The sequence below is a fragment of the Pelodiscus sinensis genome, chromosome 5 (genome assembly GCF_052426305.1).
Source record: "Pelodiscus sinensis isolate ZL-2025 chromosome 5, ASM5242630v1, whole genome shotgun sequence".
NCBI lineage: Eukaryota > Metazoa > Chordata > Testudines > Trionychidae > Pelodiscus > Pelodiscus sinensis.
This window is the reverse complement of record NC_143056.1, coordinates 72,265,169-72,288,650: the sequence shown is the minus strand read 5'-3', so window position 1 is coordinate 72,288,650 and position 23,482 is coordinate 72,265,169. Positions and strand designations below refer to the sequence as shown.

Below are 23,482 nucleotides of genomic sequence, written 5' to 3'. Positions count from 1 at the left end.
CCCGATGCAGCCGCTGGCGCGCAGCGCCTGGACATGCAGGGCCCCGTGGCCATGGGGGGAAGGGCGCTGCTGGCCGGTGCCGCGGGGATGGGGGGTGGGGGCCAGCGCTGTGGGAACTGGGCGCACGGCGCCTGATGGCAGCTATAAGGGACGCCACACACCCCTTACAGCTGCCATCAGGCGCTCCCCATCGGTTGGTACCCCGGGCAGTTGCCTGGCTCACCCACCCCGTAGTCCGGCCCTGTGTAGTTTGTAAAACACTATATGATTTTTCTGAATGAAAGTTTTTTAATATTTGTAAGTCATCCCGTGAGCCTTCCATGCCATTGCCATGGAATCTTAACTGGATGCTCTCCCTTTCTGCAGGTCACAGTGCCGTTGATATTACCAAGGTGGCCAGAAGACATCGCATGTCTCCATTCCCATTGACATCTATGGACAAAGCCTTCATCACGGTTCTGGAGATGACTCCAGTGCTTGGAACAGAAATCATCAATTACCGAGGTGATTTACATTTATTGGGACTCTTTTAAATTAGAGCTGTGGAATATTACTTGCTTTATTATAATCTATTTAACTATATGGACCTTTTAATAATTATTGGGAGGTGCTTGAGACTAGGACAACACTCTCTTTCCTCCTCCAATGGAGTTAGTTTTAGAATGTGACAATACGAAGAGTAGGCCCCTCTTTAACAAATCAGAAAGGTGTACAGTGGACTCAGGAATTCCTGAGAATAGATTACAACTTCTAGGTCTTATCTGAACAATTGCAATGAAGTAAAAAACTAAAATAAAGCTTGTGTATACTGTGGAAAGTACAACAGAAAAACTAAAAAATGTCTGTCTAAGGGAGCAAGGTGGATTTAATAATGGACAACTAGACCCTCTCTGTGTTGAATCATTTTTGCCTGTGCTCTCATCTTGTGGGACTCTTAAGACTTTTTCCAATCAAACTGCTCAAAGAGTTGCAGAGGTTATCACTTCAATTATTTGTTCTAACCTCTTCTTTTCTATATCCATGTCTCCAGCTCCTTTCTGTCTACTTTTCCAGCTCTTGTCTGGCTAAGGCCACTCCAACGCTCTCTTTCTCTTCTCTCACTCAGTCAACTCCAACTTGGTCTATGCCAAGACACTATCACTTGACCCCTCTCTACTAGTGCTCCTGTCTCCCCTCACATCTTGCACGCTGCTCTACTCCCATTCAAACTCATGGGCTGTGTCTAGACTGGCCAATTTTTCCGGAAAATCAGCCGCTTTTCCAGAAAAACTTGCCAGCTGTCTATACTGGCTGCTTGGATTTCCACAAAAGCACTGACTTCCTATTGTAAGAAATCAGTGCTTTTTGCAGAAATATTATGCTGCTCCCATTTGGGCAAAAGTCCCTTTTGCGCAAAACTTTTGCGCAAAAGGGCCAGTGTAGACAGCTGAGATTTGCTTTCCGCAAAAAGCTCTGATCGCGAAAATGGCTATCGGGGCTTTTTTGCAGAAAAGCGCGTCTAGATTGGCCATGGATGCTTTTCCACAAAAAGTGCTTTTGCGGAAAAGCGTCTGTGCCAATCTAGACACTCTGTTCCGAAAATGCTTTTAACGGAAAACTTTTCCGTTAAAAGCATTTCCAGAAAATCATGCCAGTCTAGGCATAGTCATGATGATCCCAGTTGTTGGGAAATACCCCCCACACACAGGCCATCATTTATATTTATATTCACTGAGATATTTCTGGGCAGAGAGGGGCTTCAACCTAAGAATACATTAAGATTTGGGATATACACTTAGAACTGTCCTGCATACCTGTAAATGCATGGTATGCATGTAAATGCAGAAGCAGCTGTGTCTTGATGCAGGAAATAGTCAAAGTCCTAGAGCTTAAGCTAAATGGTCTATCCAGAAGCCTCTAAAACAGCAAAACTGAACCACTAAAATCAGTGTTAAAATTCCCATTGAGAGTAATGGGAGCAAGATTGGACCTGAAGGAGTGACTTCTTAGAATCCAACCTCTTTGCTGGCCTGGGGCTGTGTGACAGCATCTGCCTCAAAATGGTTGTATGACCCTGTATCCAAAGCATGGCCTTACATCTGTATCTAACAGAGGGGATTTAATGCCCGAAAACTTCTAAGGTTCAGCATATTGGTTCAGACTCAAAATGTTATGGACCAGTCGACCGGATGGTCAGCTAGTTGTTTTTCTCCCTCCCCCTCCCCCACCCCCATCCTGCCTCTATCAGATAGAGGCAGCAAGGGGGGGAATAAGAGATTTTAAAATGAATCAACTGTTCAATTAGTCAATTACATGCTATTTAACATCCTTAGTTCAGACCTGCAGTCTATTCATCAGCACAAAGCAGTCCTTTGACATAAAAGACATCAAGGCAATGGAAGTTGAAGAGGCATGAGAGCAGAGCTGCACCACAGATCCAAAGTTCTGTTTGCAAGAATTCATAGTGTGATATCTCTATGCTCACAGCATTTATACTGTTCTGTATGAGACAGGTACTGTTCATCCACTACCATTCTTCAATGATTGTGTTTGGAAACAGCAATCTGTTTCACGCTGAACAATAGACTATAGTTCAAGTTAGGCTGCTTAAAAGTTGGTAGCCAAGACACTGAACTGCTGCTAAGTTCCCTTAGTTTAAAACCACTTCATAAATCAGTGCCCTCATTCCGCAGATACTTCAAAAAAGCAGTCATTACTCAGACCCAGTTTGTCTGCTGCATGCACAGTCAACCCATGGAACAAAACTATCTATGCTTTCCTGCACAAAATCAAGTGGCTTTGATACATGCCACCTCAAATAGCAGTTGCAAGTCCAGCCAATGTTTTGTTCCCATGCGGAACTTACCCAAATAAAGTTATTGGTATTTCAAAAAATTTGAACCGAGGAGTGTCAAGCATGAATTACCTATTGGTGTTTCATAGTTAGATCAGTGCTCTATATTTAGGGCAGCAGTTCCCAGAATATGAGCATGTTCACTTTGAGGATATAAAGGACTAACCAAGGGATGTGGAACAGTGATTGTGTAAGTTTCCCCCAAGCTAATAATGTGGGACTGGAGGAGGCTTGGATTTGTGGTTTTTTGTTTGTTTCTTTGTTTTTCTGGAAGTGCCAATTAGAGTAGAAATGTTTGAGAAATGCTGGTTTAGGGAATATCATTATGTTACTAAACAACTTTAACAGATTAAGATGCTTCAAGTATGTTGTCCTGATACAGAGCTACCTTTTATAGCAAAGGAGCAGTGAACCAATACATTGTTTGAATAAAGGCTTAACAAGTGCATGTTGTTCATGGAAAGTCCTCTGAAAACATTTCCAGCTTAGACACAGATGTTAAGCCAAGAAATTTAAACATGCATTGAAAGGTGTAGTTTGTCCAAAACTGTGACTTGATCAGTGAAAAACAGTCTCAAACTGAGTTATATCAACTAGGGATGTTAATGCGTAATCGACTAGTCGATTAACCAATAAGCCTAGGTTTATCAGTTAATCTAGTCGACTACTCGCATTCCCCCCTTAAAAGCTGGTTCCCCCCAGCATTGGCTCCACATTCTGTCTGCCCCACCCACCGCTGCTGCCTCTGTCAGAGGCCGCAGCGCAGGGGGTGGGGGACAAGGCCAGGGAAGGTTGCTTCACAGCAGGAGACCCTGACCGCAGTGGGCCCAGGCTCGCCATGGACAGAGGCTGCTCCACGCAATATGAAACAGTCTCTGTCTGCGGCAAGCCTGGGCCCACTGCGGGCAGGGGCAGCTTAGTAGCAGCAGTTCCTGTCCATGAGGGGGAGGGTCTGAGCTCCTTGTAGTCTGCAGAAAGCTCAGACCCTCCACAGAGAGGGGCTACTATCACCCCGCGCTGCTGCCTCTATATCTGAGGTAGCAGCGTGGGGTGGCAGGCAACCAGTCCACAAGGGGAGCTGGTTTTTAAACTGGTTCCCCTCATAGACCAGCTGCCTCCTGGTAGGGGGCTCCCTGGGAATGGGGCCAGATTGCACAGGGTGCCAGCCCCACCCCTGGGGACTGTAGAATAGTAGTCAACTAACCTTTAAGAATTCATGCAGTCAGTCAACTATTTTATTATCCACTAGCTAATATCCCTTATATCAACACAGGTCTTCAATTGTTCTCAAATACATGGCATTCATAAAAAGTCTTTCATGGTTACCAAAGGTCCAAGTCAGGGTGAGTATATAGTCCCATATTTTTGTCCACTAAACAAATTAAGAACAGAGTCATAGATCAGCGAATTCTTTCATCCTTAAGGTCTGATTCTGCAAGCTGATTTCTGGGTGTTGTATCCTTTTGTATTGCATCACTTTGAGATGGCAATACCTAAACCTCATTATCATGTTTTGCTCAACCTGCCATTCAAAATAGGTACTTTCTCATCATAATTCATTGAGCCTAAACTTTCCACATATTTTCATGTCATAGTAAAACATCCATGTTTTATATCATTGGGAACTTAACTGAATAAATCTGAAGACTTCAGTGATCACAGCTGTCTTGTTTTGAGAAACTACACAGACTCCTGCAACTCTGCCTCGGGCTTCCTGTAGTCAGCGCTGGTCAGTTTCAGCAGCGGCTGACTTGGGGACGCCTGGGGCAGAGCAGCTGGGGTGCTGCCGGGTTGGTCCAGTAGCGCCCAGAGCGGCGCTGCGGGACCAACCGGCAGCGCCCCAGCTGCTCCACCACAGGCGTCCGGAGAAAAGCTTGGTCTGCTGGGCGGGGGGCATACTAGCTGCGCGCCCCCCCCCCCCCCCCAGCAGACCAGGGAGACGCGGGCGGCGGACCGAGACGCACCGCAGTCCTGCTGCCTGCGTGCTCTGCGGCTTTGCTCGGCGTCTCCCTGGTCTGCTGGAGACCAGCAGACCAGGGAGACGGGGAGGAAAGCCTCTGAGGACGCCGGCCGCGGGACAGCCGCGGCGCGTCTGGGCTGTCCCGCTGCCCGCGTGCTCTGCGGCTTTGCTCGGCGTCTCCCTCGTCTGCTGGTCTCCAGCAGACCAGCAGACCAGGGAGACGCGGAGCAAAACCATGGAGCACGGGGGCAGCGGGACAGCCCAGACGCGCCGCGGCTGTCCTGCTGCCGGCGTCCTCAGAGGCTTTGCTCCCAGTCTCCCTGGTCTGCTGGTCTCCAGCAGACCAGGGAGACGCGGAGCAAACCCCGTTCGTAACTGCGGATCCGACATAAGTCGGATCCGCGTAACTCGGGGACTGCCTGTACATGGAAACTTTCTATCCTGTTTACTTATCTATACATCATTGAGCTTATTCCACTTATGTGATTGTATCTACACATGGGAGTTTCCTTCCTATAATCTAGTTGATGTTTGAATTGAACAGGACTCAGTTGTCTATCTTTCTCTTATCATGAAGGCTTCAGACATGCTGCTTTTTCACTGCTGCAGGTTTCCAAATGTCTACTGACACCTTGGAGAATACCTCAACTGTTTTTGAGTGCAGATTAAGCTCCAGACCCATCTCTCCAAGGTTGTAAGGCCTGTGCAGTGTGGCTTGAGATGCTCTCATCAGTCTCACTCCTTTCTGTTTCACCTTCCTGAGTTTTCTGTTCAAAATATCTAGTGTGGTAAATAGTGTATATCTCAGGTTTGCATTATGAAGCTGCTGCTCACACCACTTCTTTACTGGTGTATTATATAATGGGCATTCTGCTGTCTTCCTTGTGCCTTGGGAATGTGCATTTATAAACAATAGATAGTTTTCAAACTTGACTTAGGGCCAGATTTTTGAAGGTTTTAAGTTCCTTACTCCTGATAATTTCAGTGTGAGTTAGGTACCTAGCTACCTTTAAACACCTGGCACTTAAGTAATTAGGCTTCTATTTCCCATTGACTTTCAAACAGACTTAGGTTCTTAAGTGCCTAAATCATTTCTGAAAATGGGACTTAGGTTCCAAAGTCATTAGATAGTTTAAAAATTTTTACCCAGTATTTCATCCATCTTGAGGAATGTGTAGATGAGTCCTATTTAATTAGCTAGGATCATCATGGCGTAGTCCTAATTTGACACAGTGTGTTTTAGTAATCATGCATTAATTACCCTTTCTTCATGATGAGAGACAGATTTTGTATTCTTTATGTGTAATTAGAGCCTTAGAGTTCTTTTTCCACAATTTTGAATCGTATGGAATGTTCTGAACTGATTGAGGTACTTATGCCTGGGAGAGCCCATGCACCAGCATACAGGTGCCTCAGAAAGCCAAAAATCTTAAAAGTTGGCAAATATTCTGTGAGATTCAGGCTAGAAGCATGAAACCCAAAAGTGAAAATTCTGCAAGAAAATATCTTCAGACACACAGAATTACAAATTGTCCCTTTCAATAGATTTTGAAGATGCCCAGAGATGTAGTAGTTTGAATCCCTTCTGCAGTGTACCTCATCCCTGGAAAGTAAAATACATACTACTTGTAGAATATAGAATCCCTTGAGTAAAGGTGCTGATTTTCCACTGCATTGTAGTAATTTACACCTGTGAAAAGCAAGCACAGCGTTAGAATAAAATGCCAACAAGTCAGAATGATGGTGTTTTATCCCCTTTGCATAGGTGTGACTATACACGGTACGGAACAATGTAGAAGTAAACCTTATGTCTTGAACTTAGCACATAAGTACAAGTTTAGTTTTCATAGGACCGCAGTTGTTTTATCCATGGTTACCAATCTTCTCTTGCACAGGAAAATATTTTTAATTTTTAAATCCAAAGCTGAAAGCACAGATTTGGAATAAGCACTGCTTTTGTGGTGGATTGGTTGTAGGAAAAAGGGACTGCTGATGAGACCATGTGTTTTCTTTTTTCCTTCATTCTACATATCTGGATTATTGCTTGCTTGTCATAATTTCATCGTTATCTCAAATTCTGCATTGTGACAGACTTGACTTTACTGATTGTGAAAATTGGCTATTGTTCTGTCAATACTATAATTTTAATGATCATTTGTAAAATAGTTCTTTCCGTACCAGCTGTGCTGTCTTGGAGATGGCAGCAGTGTATTTCCCATGGGAAATTAGAAATCCAGGCTAAATGTTTTTTTGCAAAAAGAATGCAAATGGCCAGAATCCACATGTGCTGTGTGCCCGGAGATGTACAGAAATAATATCATTGTGTACTTTTACGTAACAACATGAGTGCCAAAATATATTTACACAGTACCTAACAGCAAACCTCTTCCCCAACATATACTGTGTCCTCTTCGCTAGAACTATGAGAGGCTGTTCTCTAAATTTACTATTATTTCCTGTTTTACTACTTCCTACTTAACACAGGTCTGCTTGTTGACTTCACAAAATTTGATAGATATGAATTCATTTTAAAATAAAAGTGGGCAAAATACATTGTAATTAACATTTTCACATTTTATCGTGTAACCCTTCTGCCAGGTGGAGCCAGCAACAGCAAGGACTGGGTTCAATATTCTCAGAGTTCCTTTCCATTGACCCAACACAGAACTGGCTTGAGCCCCCACCAGTAACTTGAGAAATTCACATACCACCTTGGGTGTTTCTGAAAGGCAATACTCCCCCATTTGCAACCACAGAATCTGAGTGTAAAAAAAGAAAATTGTAATAAGTAACTTGGCATTAATTTGTGAAGACACCACAAACAGGGTTCATAAACATAAACCATGAGTAAAAGTCCCTCTCCCCTCCCCCTCCCCCCATAGGTTGAGCAATATCCTTCTGAGGCCCAACTCCTCTCTGCACTCCACTCATAGTACCTGCAGAATTCATCTCCCATATTGGGTTGAGGGAGGTAAAGGTGCATCTTAATCATGCCGTTGGTTGCTCGCCATCTGCCTGCTAATTGCTTACTCCCGTCACCCTGCTGGCCACTTGTTGCGCCTCCCTGCCATACTGCTGGCCAATTGTCACATTTCTTCACCGTCTCCCTGCTGGCTGACAGTCACCATCAGTTGCCATCTACCTCTTGTCTGTGACCAGTGTTCCCTCTAAGGAGCACATCTGTGCGGCTGTGCACAAAAAATTCTAAGCCCACCCACCACCTTCCCAGAGCCGCACAGCAACACTCACTTTGCTGCTGCTCCTGGGGCCCAGGCCGCGTGGCTGGTGGGGGTGGGGATGAGGCTGCATTTTTGGGGGTGGCTGCTCGGGCAGCTGGTCTGGTGGCCAGAGCCATGTTGCGGGGCCACTGCTTCTGCTGCTGCCACGTGGTGGGCTCAGTGGGTGGCTGCCTCTTGGGGTTTGGGCTGCGGGAGGACAAATGGCTACCACTTGGGTTTGAGGCCACAAGCGGGCAGCTGCCACTGCGGGTTTGGGCCGCAGGCTGGTGCGTGGGCAGCTGCCACAGGGGTTTTCCAATACCATTAACATTAATTCTTCTAGCTCTCAAATTGTAAACTACAATATTATCATCTCTTCTTTGACACATTTAATTTTAAGATAATAATGACCATGTGATTATCAGACTGTGACAGGGCGTTCGCCCTGCACTGGCCCTTTAAGAGCAAACACCGGCCGAAGCAGGGTCTGGGAGTTTGGCCCCAGCTGAGGCCATGTTAGATGATTGGGGCCCAGCTGGGAACCATATAAAATGATGGGCTGCTGCTCCTGTGGGGGGGAGGCAATGAGAGCCTGGCTGCTGAGGGAGGAGGAGGCGGCGGCGGCGGCGGCGGCGGCGGCTCTCTGGAGCTAGGGCAGGGCTGGGGAGGCAAGGCAGGGCTAGGGGAGCTCTGGCCAAACAAAACCCCAGACTTCTGGGCCTGAAGAAAGGCCCGCTGAGGAAACAACAACCCCTGGAAGGGGGGCTCAGAGACTGCTGTGGGCACTGCTGGAGGGCGGTGTCCTGAAGAGGACACTGCGGCTTGAAAGAAAGAGGGGAAACACTGCCGGAGGGAAGGTACCCTGACACCGGAAGGAGCTAATTCTGTGGACGGACTGCCAGGGGTGCTACGGTGGTGAGTTGACCCCCTCACACAGACAAAGAATAAGAAAAGGACCCCTATGGCTCTTTCCTATACTGGGTTCTGCCAGGCAAATGTGTTAGGGAGCCAGTTACATTTCAACCCAGAAGATCAAAAAAATGTATAATTGCAGCAGCGATTAGAACAGCTAGCACCAAAAGATTACTAGTGCAAACTGCAAATCTATGTGCAAGCCACTCCTCTTCTCTACTCTTTCTCACCCTTTGAATACTGCTCCTACACCAAGGCCATACAAGAGTGTGACAAAAAAGACAAGTTACATCAGCTGAAAGTACCCCAGTGGAAATAGAATTCTTAGCTGGCCAGAACCAGCTGCTTTCTGGGCCCCACTTTGCACAGGGATGACAATTTGTAAGAAAGAATCTGACCCTGTGAATTAATATCAAGTTTACCCAGATGCTGATGCAGGGCCTCAGACAGCAGAATTTCTGCTCTAGAATTGAGGTGTCAACCTCTCCTCTGTAGAGTGTCCTTGTGCAAAGAAACCATCTAATCCAAAAGTAGCTAGCATGTTTTCCAAGGCAATTTCTGTGGATGGAGTTCCTATGCAGTCCATAGTGCTGATTTAAGCTGTCTCTGCCAATAGAAGCCTTTAACAAGGATACACAGTGATGATAACAAAAGAAGTGGAGCTGGAGCACTGAGTTACAATTTGCCTGTGTCATCAAAGATGAATCTGGTTTCTTCTTTTGAAGTGATACAAGAAAACCCTATAATTTAGAAATGGGACAGTGGAAGTCCCAGACTCAGACCTGGATAACCAAGCAAGTGAAACACTTTGCAAAAGGTTAAAATGTAGTATGTGAGAAGTCAAAAAAAAGTAAAACACCTCCACACAAAGCTCCTTTACAGAACATGTTTTATTAAACCCACAAAAATAAGAACAAAATTGTTTTCAATAATCAATTAAGAAAAAATAGCTTTGTAATATGTCAGCAAAATTGAAATAGAGGAAAATATATAACATCCTTTTTTTTTAAAAAAAAAAAGAAAAGATTTCAAGGAAGTAAAGGGAGGCATTGTAGAGTGTACAGAGCTGGATTATAGCAATGCCTTAGCTGGAACTTTGGAAACAACAAACTATATCACAGATTTTGGACAAAAAGATATCCATCTAGGTATTAGAGAGGAGAACAAAAATGAACTTCATCTTAATATTTTAATACCTTTTTCTTTAGTTCTATAGTTTAAAAACCATTTATTTTGTTTTGTTTTTTTCTTTTCATATTCCAAGATATTAGCCTTTACTGTGGATTAATCCCTGTATTTTAAGAGTCAATGGTTTTGTTTGACTACACATATAATTTGAAGGTTTAATCTCCCCTATATCATAATATCTTTGAAGAAATTGTATCCTGTCGGACCCAAAGTAAAAAAAACGTTTTTTAAAACCAATTTATCAAAAACTGGGGTTACCTTGATTGTATCAGGTTACAATTATATCTATGATATCAGTGGTCTGTCATTTTCATGAGATATCAAGATCTGTTGAAGATAGTGTTTATGTTCTGTTGACAGAATTTTGATTTACCTTTCCAAGAGCTTGCCACTTCAGAGGCTGGTGCTCTTTTGATAGATCTCCTCTAATTATTCCCTTCAAAACCTTTTAGATGCAAGAGATATTTTGTATACTTCCCCAAACAGCAAATTGACTTCCAGATCATTACAAACTCTAGAAAAACAACATGATTTCAGTAGTTTGTCCTTCTACAGTAAATTCTCAAAAGCAATATTCTCCTTTAATAGTCTGACATAAAAAATATGGTTTAATGGGCATTTATACATAGGGATGATCAGGGAACAAAAATAACCTGTAATGCAAGTTTTGAACATGAAAAGTTTGTTATACATTTGTCAGTGATCACCAGTGAGAATGGTGAAATTTGTTTGCATATAATTCTGAACAGAAAAAAGGCAAATATAGTTGGATACAGTGTGAGATTGAACAAGCTCTAAAAAATGAATGCATTTTTAGGATATTTCTGATACAGTCAGCAATTTAGAGGGTGCACTCTATGAGGATGTATATGGAACAATCAGCAATGTCAGACAGATAAATCAAAAAGCAGAGGAACTCTGTCATTTTTTTTTATCTCACACCTCTCTTCTGCCTCCACCTTCCACCACTGTCCTACACTACTTTATGAAAAATTGTAACAGATTTTAACAAAGCACAAAAATGCCCATTTTGTCTCCAAACCAAGGTAATAAATATTAAAAGGCTTTGTGGAGCCTCTTGCTGACCATTTGTCTCGTCAGATTTTGAGAAGCTCAGCCCTCCAGCTAAGTCACAAAGTTTAGTCCCCTTCCTGGGTAACAAACAGTCCAACTGAAAGTGACAGCTAACCAACAGAATAATAAAAGTAGAATATTGTTTTTGAGAACTTACTGTAGAAGGACAGACTACTGCAATCATGTTGTTTTTATTGAGTTTGTAATGATCTGGAAGTCAGAGGAGGAACTCTGCAGGAGCAGGTTAGGCTCCGGTGTGGGAGGCCAGTAAGAACACTTCAGTGGAGCCAGTGTGAAATAAAAAAAAATAATGAGGCTAATCTAACATACTGAAAACTTTGCAGTATCAATTTTCTTTTTATTTGACTTCATATTAAATAAGCATTTGAAGGCATGCACCTTGCTAATATGTTAATAACTTGGGTGCCACTGTGGCACGCATCCAAACAAGTGCACATGACCTTAATAATGGTGCACAAGACTAAAATCACTCTGTTCATGGATGGAAAATCTTAGCTGGAACACTGTGACTACTGCCCATCAGTCTCAAATGATTCAACTCTCAGTGATTTCAGCTCTTATCAGGTAGGATAGAAGAAACACATCTCCAACACAATTAACATACAAAAAAGGTTCTAATTACATCTATTTAGCTCTGTTCTTTGAACAGTGATGGGGAATTGGTCTTACCAGTCCGGGCAGTACCTCGGGGAGGGCATATAGCTTCCTAACCCAGAATAACCTTCCCTTACCACTCTTAGGTATGTCTACACTAGCTCGTTAATTCGAGCTAGGCAGGCAAATCAGGCAACCGGAGTTGCAAATGAAGCCCGGGATTTAAATATCCTGGGCTTTATTTGCATGTTCCCGTTCTGCCGCCATTTTTAAATCCCCCTTAGTTCGAACCAACTGCACGCGGCAGTTTAAAATTAATCCGAACTAAGTCCTTAGTTCGGATTAACTGTTACACTTTACTCCATGAGGAGTAACAGTTAATCTGAACTAAGGACTTAGTTCAGATTAACTTTAAACTGCTGCGTGTAGCCGCGGGCAGTTGGTTCGAACTAAGGGGGATTTAAAAATGGCGGCCGAAAGGGAACATACAAATAAAGCCCAGGATATTTAAATCCCGAGCTTCATTTGCAACTCCGGTTGCCTGATTTGCCTACCTAGCTCGAATTAACGAGCTAGTGTAGACATACCCTTACACTCATAGAGCTCTGGAAGTCAAGCCTCTGCTTAGCAAGGTTCTTTCTGCTGTGTTCCCTTTCCTTTGGAACACATTTAATGAAGTCTGTATTCCTGAAAAAATTATAAAACTTTATAAGATATGCAACAAGACCTTAAATTCTGCTCTCTCGATATAATGTTTGTGTCACAAGTGATTATTGATTTCCATAACACTATTGCAATCAAACATACATATGATTTTTCAGTACATTTTCTAGAATTAGATTAATTTATAAAAATGCTTTCTATTTAAATAAATTAATATCTAAATCTTCATTTATTACTGATATCTAATCTTCATTTATATAGGCTAATGTACCTAATCTCAGGAAGGGAGTTCAACTAGGCTACGTCTACACTGGCCCCTTTTTCGGAAGGGGCATGCTAATTTTGAAAGTGGGAATAGGGAAATCCGCGGGGGATTTAAATATCCCCCGCGGATTTAAATAAACATGTCCGCCGCTTTTTTTCCGGCTAGGGGGAAAGCCGGAAAAAAAGCGTCTAGACTGGCCCGATCCTCCGGAATAAAGCCCTATTCCGGAGGATCTCTTATTCGTAATTCAAAGTAGGAATAAGAGATCCTCCGGAATAGGGCTTTATTCCGGAGGATCGGGCCAGTCTAGATGCTTTTTTTCCGGCTTTTCCCCAAGCCGGGAAAAAAGCGGCGGACATGTTTATTTAAATCCGCGGGGGATATTTAAATCCCCCGCAGATTTCCCTATTCCCACTTTCAAAATTAGCATGCCCCTTCCGAAAAAGGGGCCAGTGTAGACGTAGCCCCAGAGTCCAGGAGCTTTGAATTCTGACCTATTCCACAATAAGATAGTGTATTTTTAAAAAATGTAATACTACTGAGCTCTTGCAATGCATAGAGGACAAGCAAAATCTTTAATGTTCAAGGACTGTAGTTGATTTTATAAAATGTATATGCTCATACAAACATTAAAGCAAAAAAGGAGAAAGCAAATCTAATTGATATACATTCCTAAATGTATCTTACTATACACGGTAATGGTGCTAAGTGTATTTCTACATATAGAAATTTGGTATCAGTCAGGTTCTTGCCCTTATTCTAAAAGACCCGCTTAAAATCCACACATCTGTCCACTGTGTTCCCCAATTGATCTTTTCAAGCATTGCAACCCAAACTTGATTCTTGACTAAGTTGTTCCCTTGAGTCAGTAATGACCATGGTACACACATTTCAGCCATGGAGTATTCATCCTAAATAGAGACCAAAAAAAGGCCTAGAAAGCTGCTGGAGATTTGTAACTGAATTTATAGAATATCATTATACACTCACGTAGCACAAAGCCCTAAAAAGCTGAAATGAGGTTAGTTTGAAACCAAAATGTTGCCCCCCTCTGTGAGGTGTTACTCATTTCCCAGAATCCTGCACTGCAACATTAGGGCTGTGTCTAGACTGGCAGGTTTTTCCACAAAATCATCTGCTTTTGCAGAAAAACTTGCCAGCTGTCTACACTGGACGCTTGAATTTCCGCAAGAACACTGATGATCTCATGTAAGATCATCAGTGTTCTTGCGGAAATACTGTTCTGCTCCCGTTCGGGCAAAAGCCCTCTTGCACAAATCATTTGCGCAAGAGGGCCAGTGTAAACAGCACAGTACTGTTTTCTGCAAAAAAGCCCCGATCGCGAAAATGGCGATCGGGGCTTTTTTGCGGAAAAGCGCGTCTAGATTGGCCACGGATGCTTTTCCGCAAAAAGTGCTTTTGCGGAAAAGCGTCCTGCCAATCTAGACGCTCTGTTCCGAAAATGCTTTTAATGGAAAACTTTTCCGTTAAAAGCATTTCCGGAAAATCATGCCAATGTAGATGTAGCCTAGGATTAATTCTGGATAGCCTAATAATCCATAAGTAGAGGCCTATTTACACAAAAAAAAGGGAAAAAAGATCATGGTATGTTTTCTCACACCTCACGCTGTGTACCTCTCCCTTGAGTGTGGGGAGGATAAAGCTCTACTTCAAAAGATGGCTTACAGATTGATGAGTGATTTCAAGATTACTCAGTACCTTCCTTCACCAGTCACTCAGCCTCAATAACATCAAAGCCCAAATGACCATAAATAAGCCCTCTTTTAGCAACTAAAAACCAGATATTTTTTGAATATAAGGATAGCCTGCTACTATCAGTATTTTACATGTTTCTTCATGTCAGAGGTCAGTTGGCAGCCTTTTATCTCAGATGACCTCTGGTACCTTGAATACATATCTCCTGAACATGTTCAGTAAGGACATAAGATGAGATTTTTCAGAAAGCAAAGTAGCAAAGATCTTGTCAGTGCTAAGGAGAGACAAAGGTTTGGTGATCCTAATGTCCTCAGACTGACTCATAGGCTATGTCTTCACTGTGAATTCTTCCAATAGAAAGTATGCCAATGAGGAACTCATTAGCATAAGTTTCAATCTCATTAGCATATTTTCTGCCATTTCTTTTTGCGCAAAAAGAAGCAGTGTGGCCAGTTTTGTTGGGTTTTTTTTTCACAAAACGGCGGTTTTGCGCTAAAAAAAGGCCACACTTCTTTTTGCGCAAAAACCCCTTGCACAAAAAGAAATGGCAGAAAATATGCTAGCGAGATCATGACTTGTGCTAATGAGACCCTCATTAGCATATTTTCTGCCAGAAGAACTAGCAGTGTAGACTAAGCCAAATAGATTTGGTTCACAACTGTAGTGGGTGACCAAAGCCAGTCTACCCAAGCTGAGAGTATGGCTTCAACATCAGAACAAGGATGCTTTGCTCCATACAATACAAGAACCCTATAACTTCTAAGTAGTTATTTCATACTCTTTCATATTGAAATCCCAGACAGACCTAAAATGGAAAAGGCTTGCAAATTGCTTCAATGAAGCCCAGAGTGACCCCTTCACTTGACCTACTCCACAACTACTTGACTACTTTCTCCAACTGCCTAAATTTTTCAGATGCAGGAGCCCCCAAGATATGACTGCCCGAGTTCCAACCCCCCACACTTACAAACATTTTTGTAAGTGTGGAAGGGGCCGAAAACCCCCGACTTATGTCCTCAGCCTGCATTTATGGTGACACACGGCGCCTACCGTAAATGCGGGTTTCAGTTATGATGCCCCCGACTTGTGACACTTCCTCCAGAACCAATTGTCACAAGTCAGGGTCCTCCTATAGCTTATCACAACAGAGGCGTAGCAAGGGTGTTATGTGCCCGGGGGCAAAAGCAAAATTTGCAGACACACACACACACACCCGCCACCACATGACAGGGCCCCGAACCTGGTGCACAGCTGAGCCCAGTGGGAGTGGGGGAGCTTGTACCGCGTCTTCTCCTACCCCCTCCAGTTTGGGGCAGGCACTATATCACTGTTGAAGAGGGAAGAAGGTCAGAGGAGGTGCAGAGGCAGGGAGGAGGCTTCAGTAGGTGGCGGTGGATGGAGGAGGAGCAGGCGAGCAGAGTTATGATAGGGGGAGCAGAAGGGCAATTACCCCCTCACACCTCCTTTGCTACGTCAGTGAATGTAAGAGATTAACTTACCTCTTAAAATAATACTCAGAAAAAACTTAAAAATAAAACTAAAACACATGAGACTCTCCCTCGCTTTCTTGAAGCATAAGTAGCCTAAGGCTGAGGCTACACTGCAAGCGAGGCTTTCACTCTTTCACGTGGACTTTTTCCTTCAGGCTGCTGTGAGATTCTATCCTTAAGTAAAGGAGAGAGGTCTCCTTGAGCAGCTCTTCCAAATTTCACACAAGCCATTCAACTGAAGCCATAGATATAAAGATTCAAGGCCAGCCTTGCCTTTGGCAGACTGCCTCACAAAGTGTTCACAATCACAGCATCCGAACATGTATAAGACTTTTAGTTGAGAAAGCCGTGTTTAATCCCAAGTCTCTGCTATGACTGGTAGATGTGGGTGACCTATAGAAAACACCAGAATTTTCTTTGGAAAAACCACAACAAAACGTAGGAGGATTGATCACCTTGATAATGCCAATTCCTTTAGAATTGAGGCTCTGATTATCCAGCACTAGCTGAGGTAGAGCAGGCACTGCGTGCACATGTCTGTTATATTTTTACCAAAACTGCTACCTGTCCAACTTGTCAAAGGAGAAAGGAAACAGGGAGGCTAAAAGGAATGGTTTCAGAGCAGTGTTACTCAAACTTCTTTTATAAAGTATCCCTTTTAAAAAATGTATGAGTACCCCCAGTACCTACAGTTTTCAGACACAATTTTTTTTTCACAATTGCAACATATTTGTGTAAACAACTTCATTGTATCCCCATCACTCCTTACAAGGTACATTGCCCATGGAGGTCAATGGGGCTGGGCTATTTTATATGTGAAGGTACTGAGAAATGTATATGTCAATACCAAGATGGCAATGTGTATATTACGTAAATAATACTGAATAATAATTGCCAAATGAGACCACTTCCCAGCCTGCTTACAAAGGGCCTAATACAATTTCAATTTTAATCTAGGATTGAGCCCAAAACAATCTGTTGATATGACCCAAAGAGATCCAGATAACATTTAGTCACCCTTCAAACATATAAGGGACGAATCAGTAAAAGCCCCACTGCCTGGTAGAGGTGATCTTTGAAGAAAATTGGAGAGGCTTTGAATTTACTTTTTATGACAGCAGCGCTTTCTCTCCCTGAATGTGGGGTCTTCAGCACAGGTTCCACTTTGTGTCAGAATTACACAGAAATGCGTTGTCACAGCTGACTTCATTCAGGTCAAAGCAACGTGCACTCCAAAGACAGAACAAATCCCTTGAAGCTGGAAGTCAAAACATCTTACCTCTTCTCAGAGCTCACAAAGGCTCTTGTTCACCCAGAGACACAAGTCATGACAACTCTTTCTGGATAGAGACAAAACGTCCCACCTCTTGGTGGTGGACGTACCAAATGTTTTCATGTGGCTTCTTACCATGCTGTTTAAATCAACTGCTTGGATGACGAAGACTCATAAAAGAGTGTGTCCATCATCCACACTGGAGCAAAATGGTGATTTACCATTGTGGTAACAGACCTGATCTCTCTGTGGGCTCTTGTGGAACAGCAGGAAGCCTGCAACTGACTGTTGGGGGGAGAGGCCAGAGGTGTCAAGCTTTTTGGCCCATGGACCACATGACTCAACGTAAACCTTTCTGCAGACGGACAGTTGCTAATGGTAACTCACCTTTAATTACACAATTATGCCCAAGCCATTTTGCTAATGCTGCAGCTGTGAAGAATGGTTTAATTTCAATTATTAAACAGATTAAATGTTAACTTTCTCATGTTAGTTTATCAAACATCATTTTAAATAAAGTAAAATATTATTTTATGTCCAATACAAAAGGTTTCAATGTTTTCTTTACTTATGGCAGGGGTAAGCAACTTTTTTTGGATCAGGGGCCACTGATCCATAGAAAAATCAGATGGGAACCACACAAGTGAGAAACAAAAACACTCCTCCCAAAACTCCAACCCTCCAGTCGCCACTGAGACACCTCACTCCTCTGGCATTCCAACCCCAAGGAGCGAGGGGAAGTGACGGGAAGGACTGAGGTTCGGGACTTTCCATAGGCTAGATTTGCTTTTCTGATTAATTTTATGGACCCCTTAGGTTCTAAAGTGGGGACAAAAATAAGGGGTTCAATGTGTGTGAGAGGGCTGCCTATGAGCGGGATATGGTTGGGATGCAGGATCTGGGGGAGAGGTGGGGGGTGGAAGGGGGCAAGGCCTGGGTGGTAGGTAGGGTGCAGAAGCAGGCTTGATGTAGCGTATCTGGCTAGGAGGGAAGGTGCAAGGAGGGGACTTGGGTAGGAGTTGGACCTCTCTGGTCTGGCACCCTCTGGACCTGACTGATCCCAGATGAAGGATTTTTTGGACCAGGGGAGGTCATGTAAGGGCTCCTGGTTCCTCCCCTCCCTTCCCACTAGGCTTCTTTGCACCTCCTTCCCCTGCAACCCAACTGAGCTGCCCACCCCCACTGGTTCCCTGCGCCTCCCCAAAAACCATCCTCCATAATCCAAGGGAGTGCAGCACCAGTTCCCTGCAGTCCTTTACAGCCCAACTGAGCTGCCCTTCTGTTCCCTATGCCTTCCCCCATCCACCTCAGCCCAGTTGAGCCCCGCACTGGTTCCCTGTATGCCTCCCCCACAGCACAGCTGAGCCCCATTCCCTGCACCTCCCCCCAAGCCCGCAAAACTGCTGAGCCCGGCTCTGATTTCCTGCCCCTCCCTCCCTTTGAGTCTAGGCCCGGTTTCCCACACCTCCCTCCTCCTGCAGCCAAACTGAGCTCTGAGCTCTGCACCTCTGCCTCCCCGCCCCCTACAGCCCAGCTCAGCTCAGCACCCTGCACCTCTTCATTCTGCAACCCAGCTGAGCCCCATTCCCTTCACCTCCCCCCAAGCCCACAAAACTGCTGAGCCCAGCACTGATTCCCTGCCCCTCCCTCCCTTCGTCCTTCCCCTTGAGTCCAGGGCTTGGTTCCCGGCACCTCCCTGCTCCTGCAGCCCAGGTGAGCCCAGAGCCCCGCACCTCTCCCCTGTCCGTCCCGTCCCCGCAGCCCATCCCTGTGCCCCCCTAGTGTGGCACCTGGGGGCAACTGCTCCCTCTCCCCCCGCTCCCCTCTCTCTATGCCTCTGTATCACAAACTAAGTGAATAGGACTTAAAAAATATTAAAATACCCTCTTTACTGTGTGATATAGGTTTCATTCTGACAAAGCTGGAAAATCTTATTTTGAACCACTTAATTCCTGGGATCTTACATGTAATATATGGAAGGTCATTTTCCTTTTGTCAATGAATTCAGCTTCAGGCCACAATGACTGATACGCCCTATACCATGCTTTATAACAGGGGTGGGAACCTTTTTTGGGTCAGGGGCTGCTGACCCACAGAAAAATCAGTCAGGGGCCACACACAAATGAGAAGCCAAAAACCCCCAGCCCGTCACTAACGTGGCCCCTAACTGAGAAGCAGAAAGACATTCCTCATATTCAGGGCTCGCTGAACCATGGCGAGCCCCGCTCGCCAGCCGCACTGTCCGGCAATCTGCGCATGCGCAGATTGCCCGAACCCAGCTCTTCCGGGTTACAATCTACTAGATTGTATTATTTGTCGAGTCCTGCTCATATTCCCCGCACATACCAAAGCCTAGGGGGACCCAGCATCGTAGATTTTCTGTGCTCCAGTCCTGCGGTGGGGTAGCAGGGGGGTTGGAGTGCTAATGCAGGCTCCCCAATGCTAGGGGGGCTCCTGAGCATCAGAGGTCGGATCCAGGCAAGCCAGGGGGTCACATCTGACCCCCCGAGCCTGAGGTTCCCCACCCCTGCTTTATCAGAATAAGGCAGTGCTGTGGATTCAGCCAAGATTTCTCCCCAGGTCAGTGTTGTGGTTCCACATAAATGAGACAGATTTTCATCTAGGCTATGTCTAAACTACACCCCTCTGTCGGCAGAGGGATGTAAATTAGACGTTTTGAAAGTGCAAATGGGAGAGGGGGCACCTTGATATCAGCACCTCTTCTCCTCTTCGGAAAAGCAGATGCATTCCTTGCATGTGGCAGAGCTTTTCATCCCGGAAAAGCTCTGTAGTCTAGATATACCCTAAGCTACTCTTTGCTTCTCTGGCTCATGAAGCTGTACACCAGCCACCTCAACAGCACAAAGGAAAGATTCAGCTACCAACTCAGCATGTGCAGAATGACAGCTGAATTTACTTTTGGTAGATTGAAGTGATGCTGAAGTTGTTTACTCCAAAATAGGATATCAGTGAAAAAAATATTGTAATGGTTGTAGCTGCTTGCTGTATCCTACATAATATCTATCAAACAAAGGGGGGAAAGTTGTTGTGGAGGTGGAATTACTGTCTTCTGAGTTTAAACAACCAGTCACAAAGGCTATTAGAAGTTCTAAGTGCAAGGCTAGATGGTTCGAGGAAGTTTTGAAAAATCACTGTAATAGTGAGCCTCAATAATGCACTGTGGAGTACTGTGTTCTACCAGGCCCTGCTGATTTGGGACCTCCTAGGAATTGTGTGGAATTTTCTGTACATCTGTGAATAAGATTATTCGTGCACTTATACGTGTTGTGGTGGTTGCTTTACATATATGATTGTTGCACTTCATCAGGATTACACCAAGAGCAGTCAGGGCCAAGGGGCAGAGCAGCTACATATGCTCACCAAACTGGACAATCAGGTAAAGACATTTTAAAAAAATGTGTGGCACTTTAAAGGGGTGGGGGTCTTCTGGTCTCTATGACCCCTGGAAGGAGCAGTCAATATTGGGCACTGTGGGTTAGCTGTTAGAGGACTGTTAGACTTGACTTAAGTAACACAGTATCTACATTTAATTGTAGATACATGCACAAGCATCTTATATTAACCTAACTTTGTGGTATAGACCAGGACTTCGCCTGGTTCTCAGCCAACTGCTCTTGTTCTGGATACTATACATCCAAATCCAATGCCAACAAGTTTGTCGTAACCAAAAATGCAGGTTGACTGAACCACATCTTTCATCTCTGCTTTCAGGCTGCATCTCTCAATTTATTTCCCTATTGGTTTGGATAGAAATCAAGAGCTTGACAGGCCAGATTATGAGATGTGTCACATACACATGAATTTCATCCATGAGAGCACACTTCTGTCACCTTCTATTCCCTTTGAGTACATTCATTGACATGGAACATGGTATTTTTTTTCTTTCTCCCTTTTTAGATGGAATGGGCCGAGTCCTTGCTCAAGATGTTTATGCAAAAGATAACCTGCCCCCCTTCCCAGCATCTGTAAAAGATGGATATGCTGTCAGAGGTAAATGCTTTTACTCTAGCCACACAGGGCATCTTTTGAAAACTCAGCATTGCCACAGATTATTAGTACACATGCAAGCTCCAACACAGTCAGAAGCACTTCTTTCTTGGATATAACTATTGTTATTTATTTTATTTATTGATATCTAGAAGATCATTACTGAAATCACAGCTGTAAAATTCAGCCACTTTATAGGAAGAATAGTAATGTTTCCTGTTTTTTAGAATTTTTGTTATAAAAAATGTTTCCTGTGCATCAAATATTTATCAGATTGTTACAATTCCATCTTGCTGTTTAATTTTTAAGTATTATTTATTATTACAATTCATAATTTTCAAAATTGTATATAGAAGTGCATGCTTCTGAGTAATTAGGTCTGGTGATTAAAATATTTTTATATTACACTGAAAGTTTTTCTAGGATCCTTTCCTTTAAAAACTCCTTAGGCAGTAAAATCTAGAGGACACAACACTGAACTGGGATTTAAGAGATCTGGCTGTGAAAGTGGCATAGTCAGTGACCTTGGGCAAGTCACTTCACATCTGTGCCTCTGTGTTCCCATCTGTAAAACTGGGATCATGATCTCTTGGCGCATGCTAACGTATTGGAACAGGGAACTGATACATTTACAATGGTCTGTGATACATTTTTAAGTCTGCCAATCTAAAAATGAATCCAATGAAATTGGAGTTGTTTCAGAAAGAGGTAAGTTACCTTGCACAGTCAATTGGATGGGAATTTCCACTGCTAAAGAGAAAACCGAGACTTTGCAAAACTTGTCAACTTCCCAGATACTCACAGGTGGGCACAGTTTTGTAAGACTCTGCTCCTATTAGAGAAGGTTTATTTGTGAGTTTGCCAATGCAATTGCAAAACAATTGCATAAATTTGGTGAGAAAGGGAAACCATTTCAGAGGTCAGCAGATTGTGACTTAGTTTTTTAGTTGAAAAAAAGCATTTGTGTCTGCTTTTGTCTGTATTTCAAACCCTTTTTTTTGTTGGACTCATCTGCTTATACAGTGGGGACAATTTTGACACAAGGACACAAAAGATTTGAGAGTGTATTACAACAAATATCTAAGTTCTCCTGAAAAAAGTGATTTCACCACCCTAAAGGAACTCGTAGCAGTAATTAAATCTATAGAATGTTTTGACTACATATGGGAGGAAGTTTGTGATCAGGACAAACCATGCATCCCTGCAGTGACTGTTTAGATTCAGGAATCCTGAGGGACTAGTTCCCAGTGATTGGAAAAACAGCAATACTAACATTTCATAGTTGCCTGCAGGCCTGAGCAGAAATATCGTAATGGTGATGTGTCTTGGGAGGTTAATTGCCAACGTTGTGCCTGTGCTCTTTATGATCCAAGACAAACTACAGGGCAGATTTCAGTAAAGGGCAAAGTCCACTGAGTTGATTGACAGTTCCCCACATGTTCCCTGGGCAGGGGTTCCATGGAACAATCTCGTTAGGCCCTGCAGGCCTTTCCAAGACAGCACAGTAGTCTTTTTGTATTGAATAGCAGCCATCTATCTCAAAAGGCAATAGTGTGAGCACCGAAACAACTGTCATGCTGCAGCATCCATGAGTGACTAAAAAGTCCAATTTTCAAGCAACAATAGTTGCCAGAGTTAGCACGTCATAAAATTCAGGGTAACAGGATGAAGCCAGTGTGCTAGTAGCACTTGAGGTCTACTGCCCTTTCTTCTTTGTTTTCCTCTCTCTCAACCACCTCTCTTCTCTCTTTTTGACTCTCTTGTACTGTGTAGCACAGGGTTTCCCAGCCTATGGGTCGGAACCCAACTATGGGTCGCTATTACATTTCAAAAGGGTCACCAGGTATCTCCCCAGGTGGCTCTTAGTGAGCCATTCACACATTTTTTTAATTGCCCTGGGTTTAATTGCCCTGAATTGTCAAAATGGGTCCCCATCTGGAAAAGGTTGGGAACCACTGGTGTAGCGTATTGTCAGCTTCATCTTTCCAGCTTGCAGTGTCAGTGCTGAAAGTTTTCAAGTCTCTCTTACAGAAACCCTGGAATATGAGTCAGAGTTGTCCCAGTGACTTTGGAACATGGGCAAGTTCTCTACACAGGAGATACTTTGGAATGCATTCATCTGGTGACCAAGCCAATAGAGACAATTGGGTTTTAGAGCAGGGATTAGACTTGGCAACTGCATATTCTCAATTGCTTTTACGTCAGGAAGTTTGATTTTCCACTTGATACTTAGAATAAGGCAATGATAGCAGATGTGGAAGGTGGTT

The 23,482-nt window shown here is 43.8% G+C and overlaps 1 protein-coding gene across 19 annotated transcripts in view; it reads left to right on the top strand.

Annotated features, from left to right (window-relative positions):
* GPHN (gephyrin) overlaps positions 1-23,482 on the top strand; it is a 527,119-nt gene that overhangs the window by 415,162 nt on the left and 88,475 nt on the right. For all 19 annotated transcript variants that reach the window (XM_089778535.1, XM_075927413.2, XM_075927415.2 and 16 more), the window contains 2 exons: positions 367-504; positions 21,126-21,218. In XM_089778535.1, the coding sequence (XP_089634661.1) occupies positions 367-504; positions 21,126-21,218 (231 nt within the window). The remainder of the gene's footprint in view (positions 1-366; positions 505-21,125; positions 21,219-23,482) is intronic.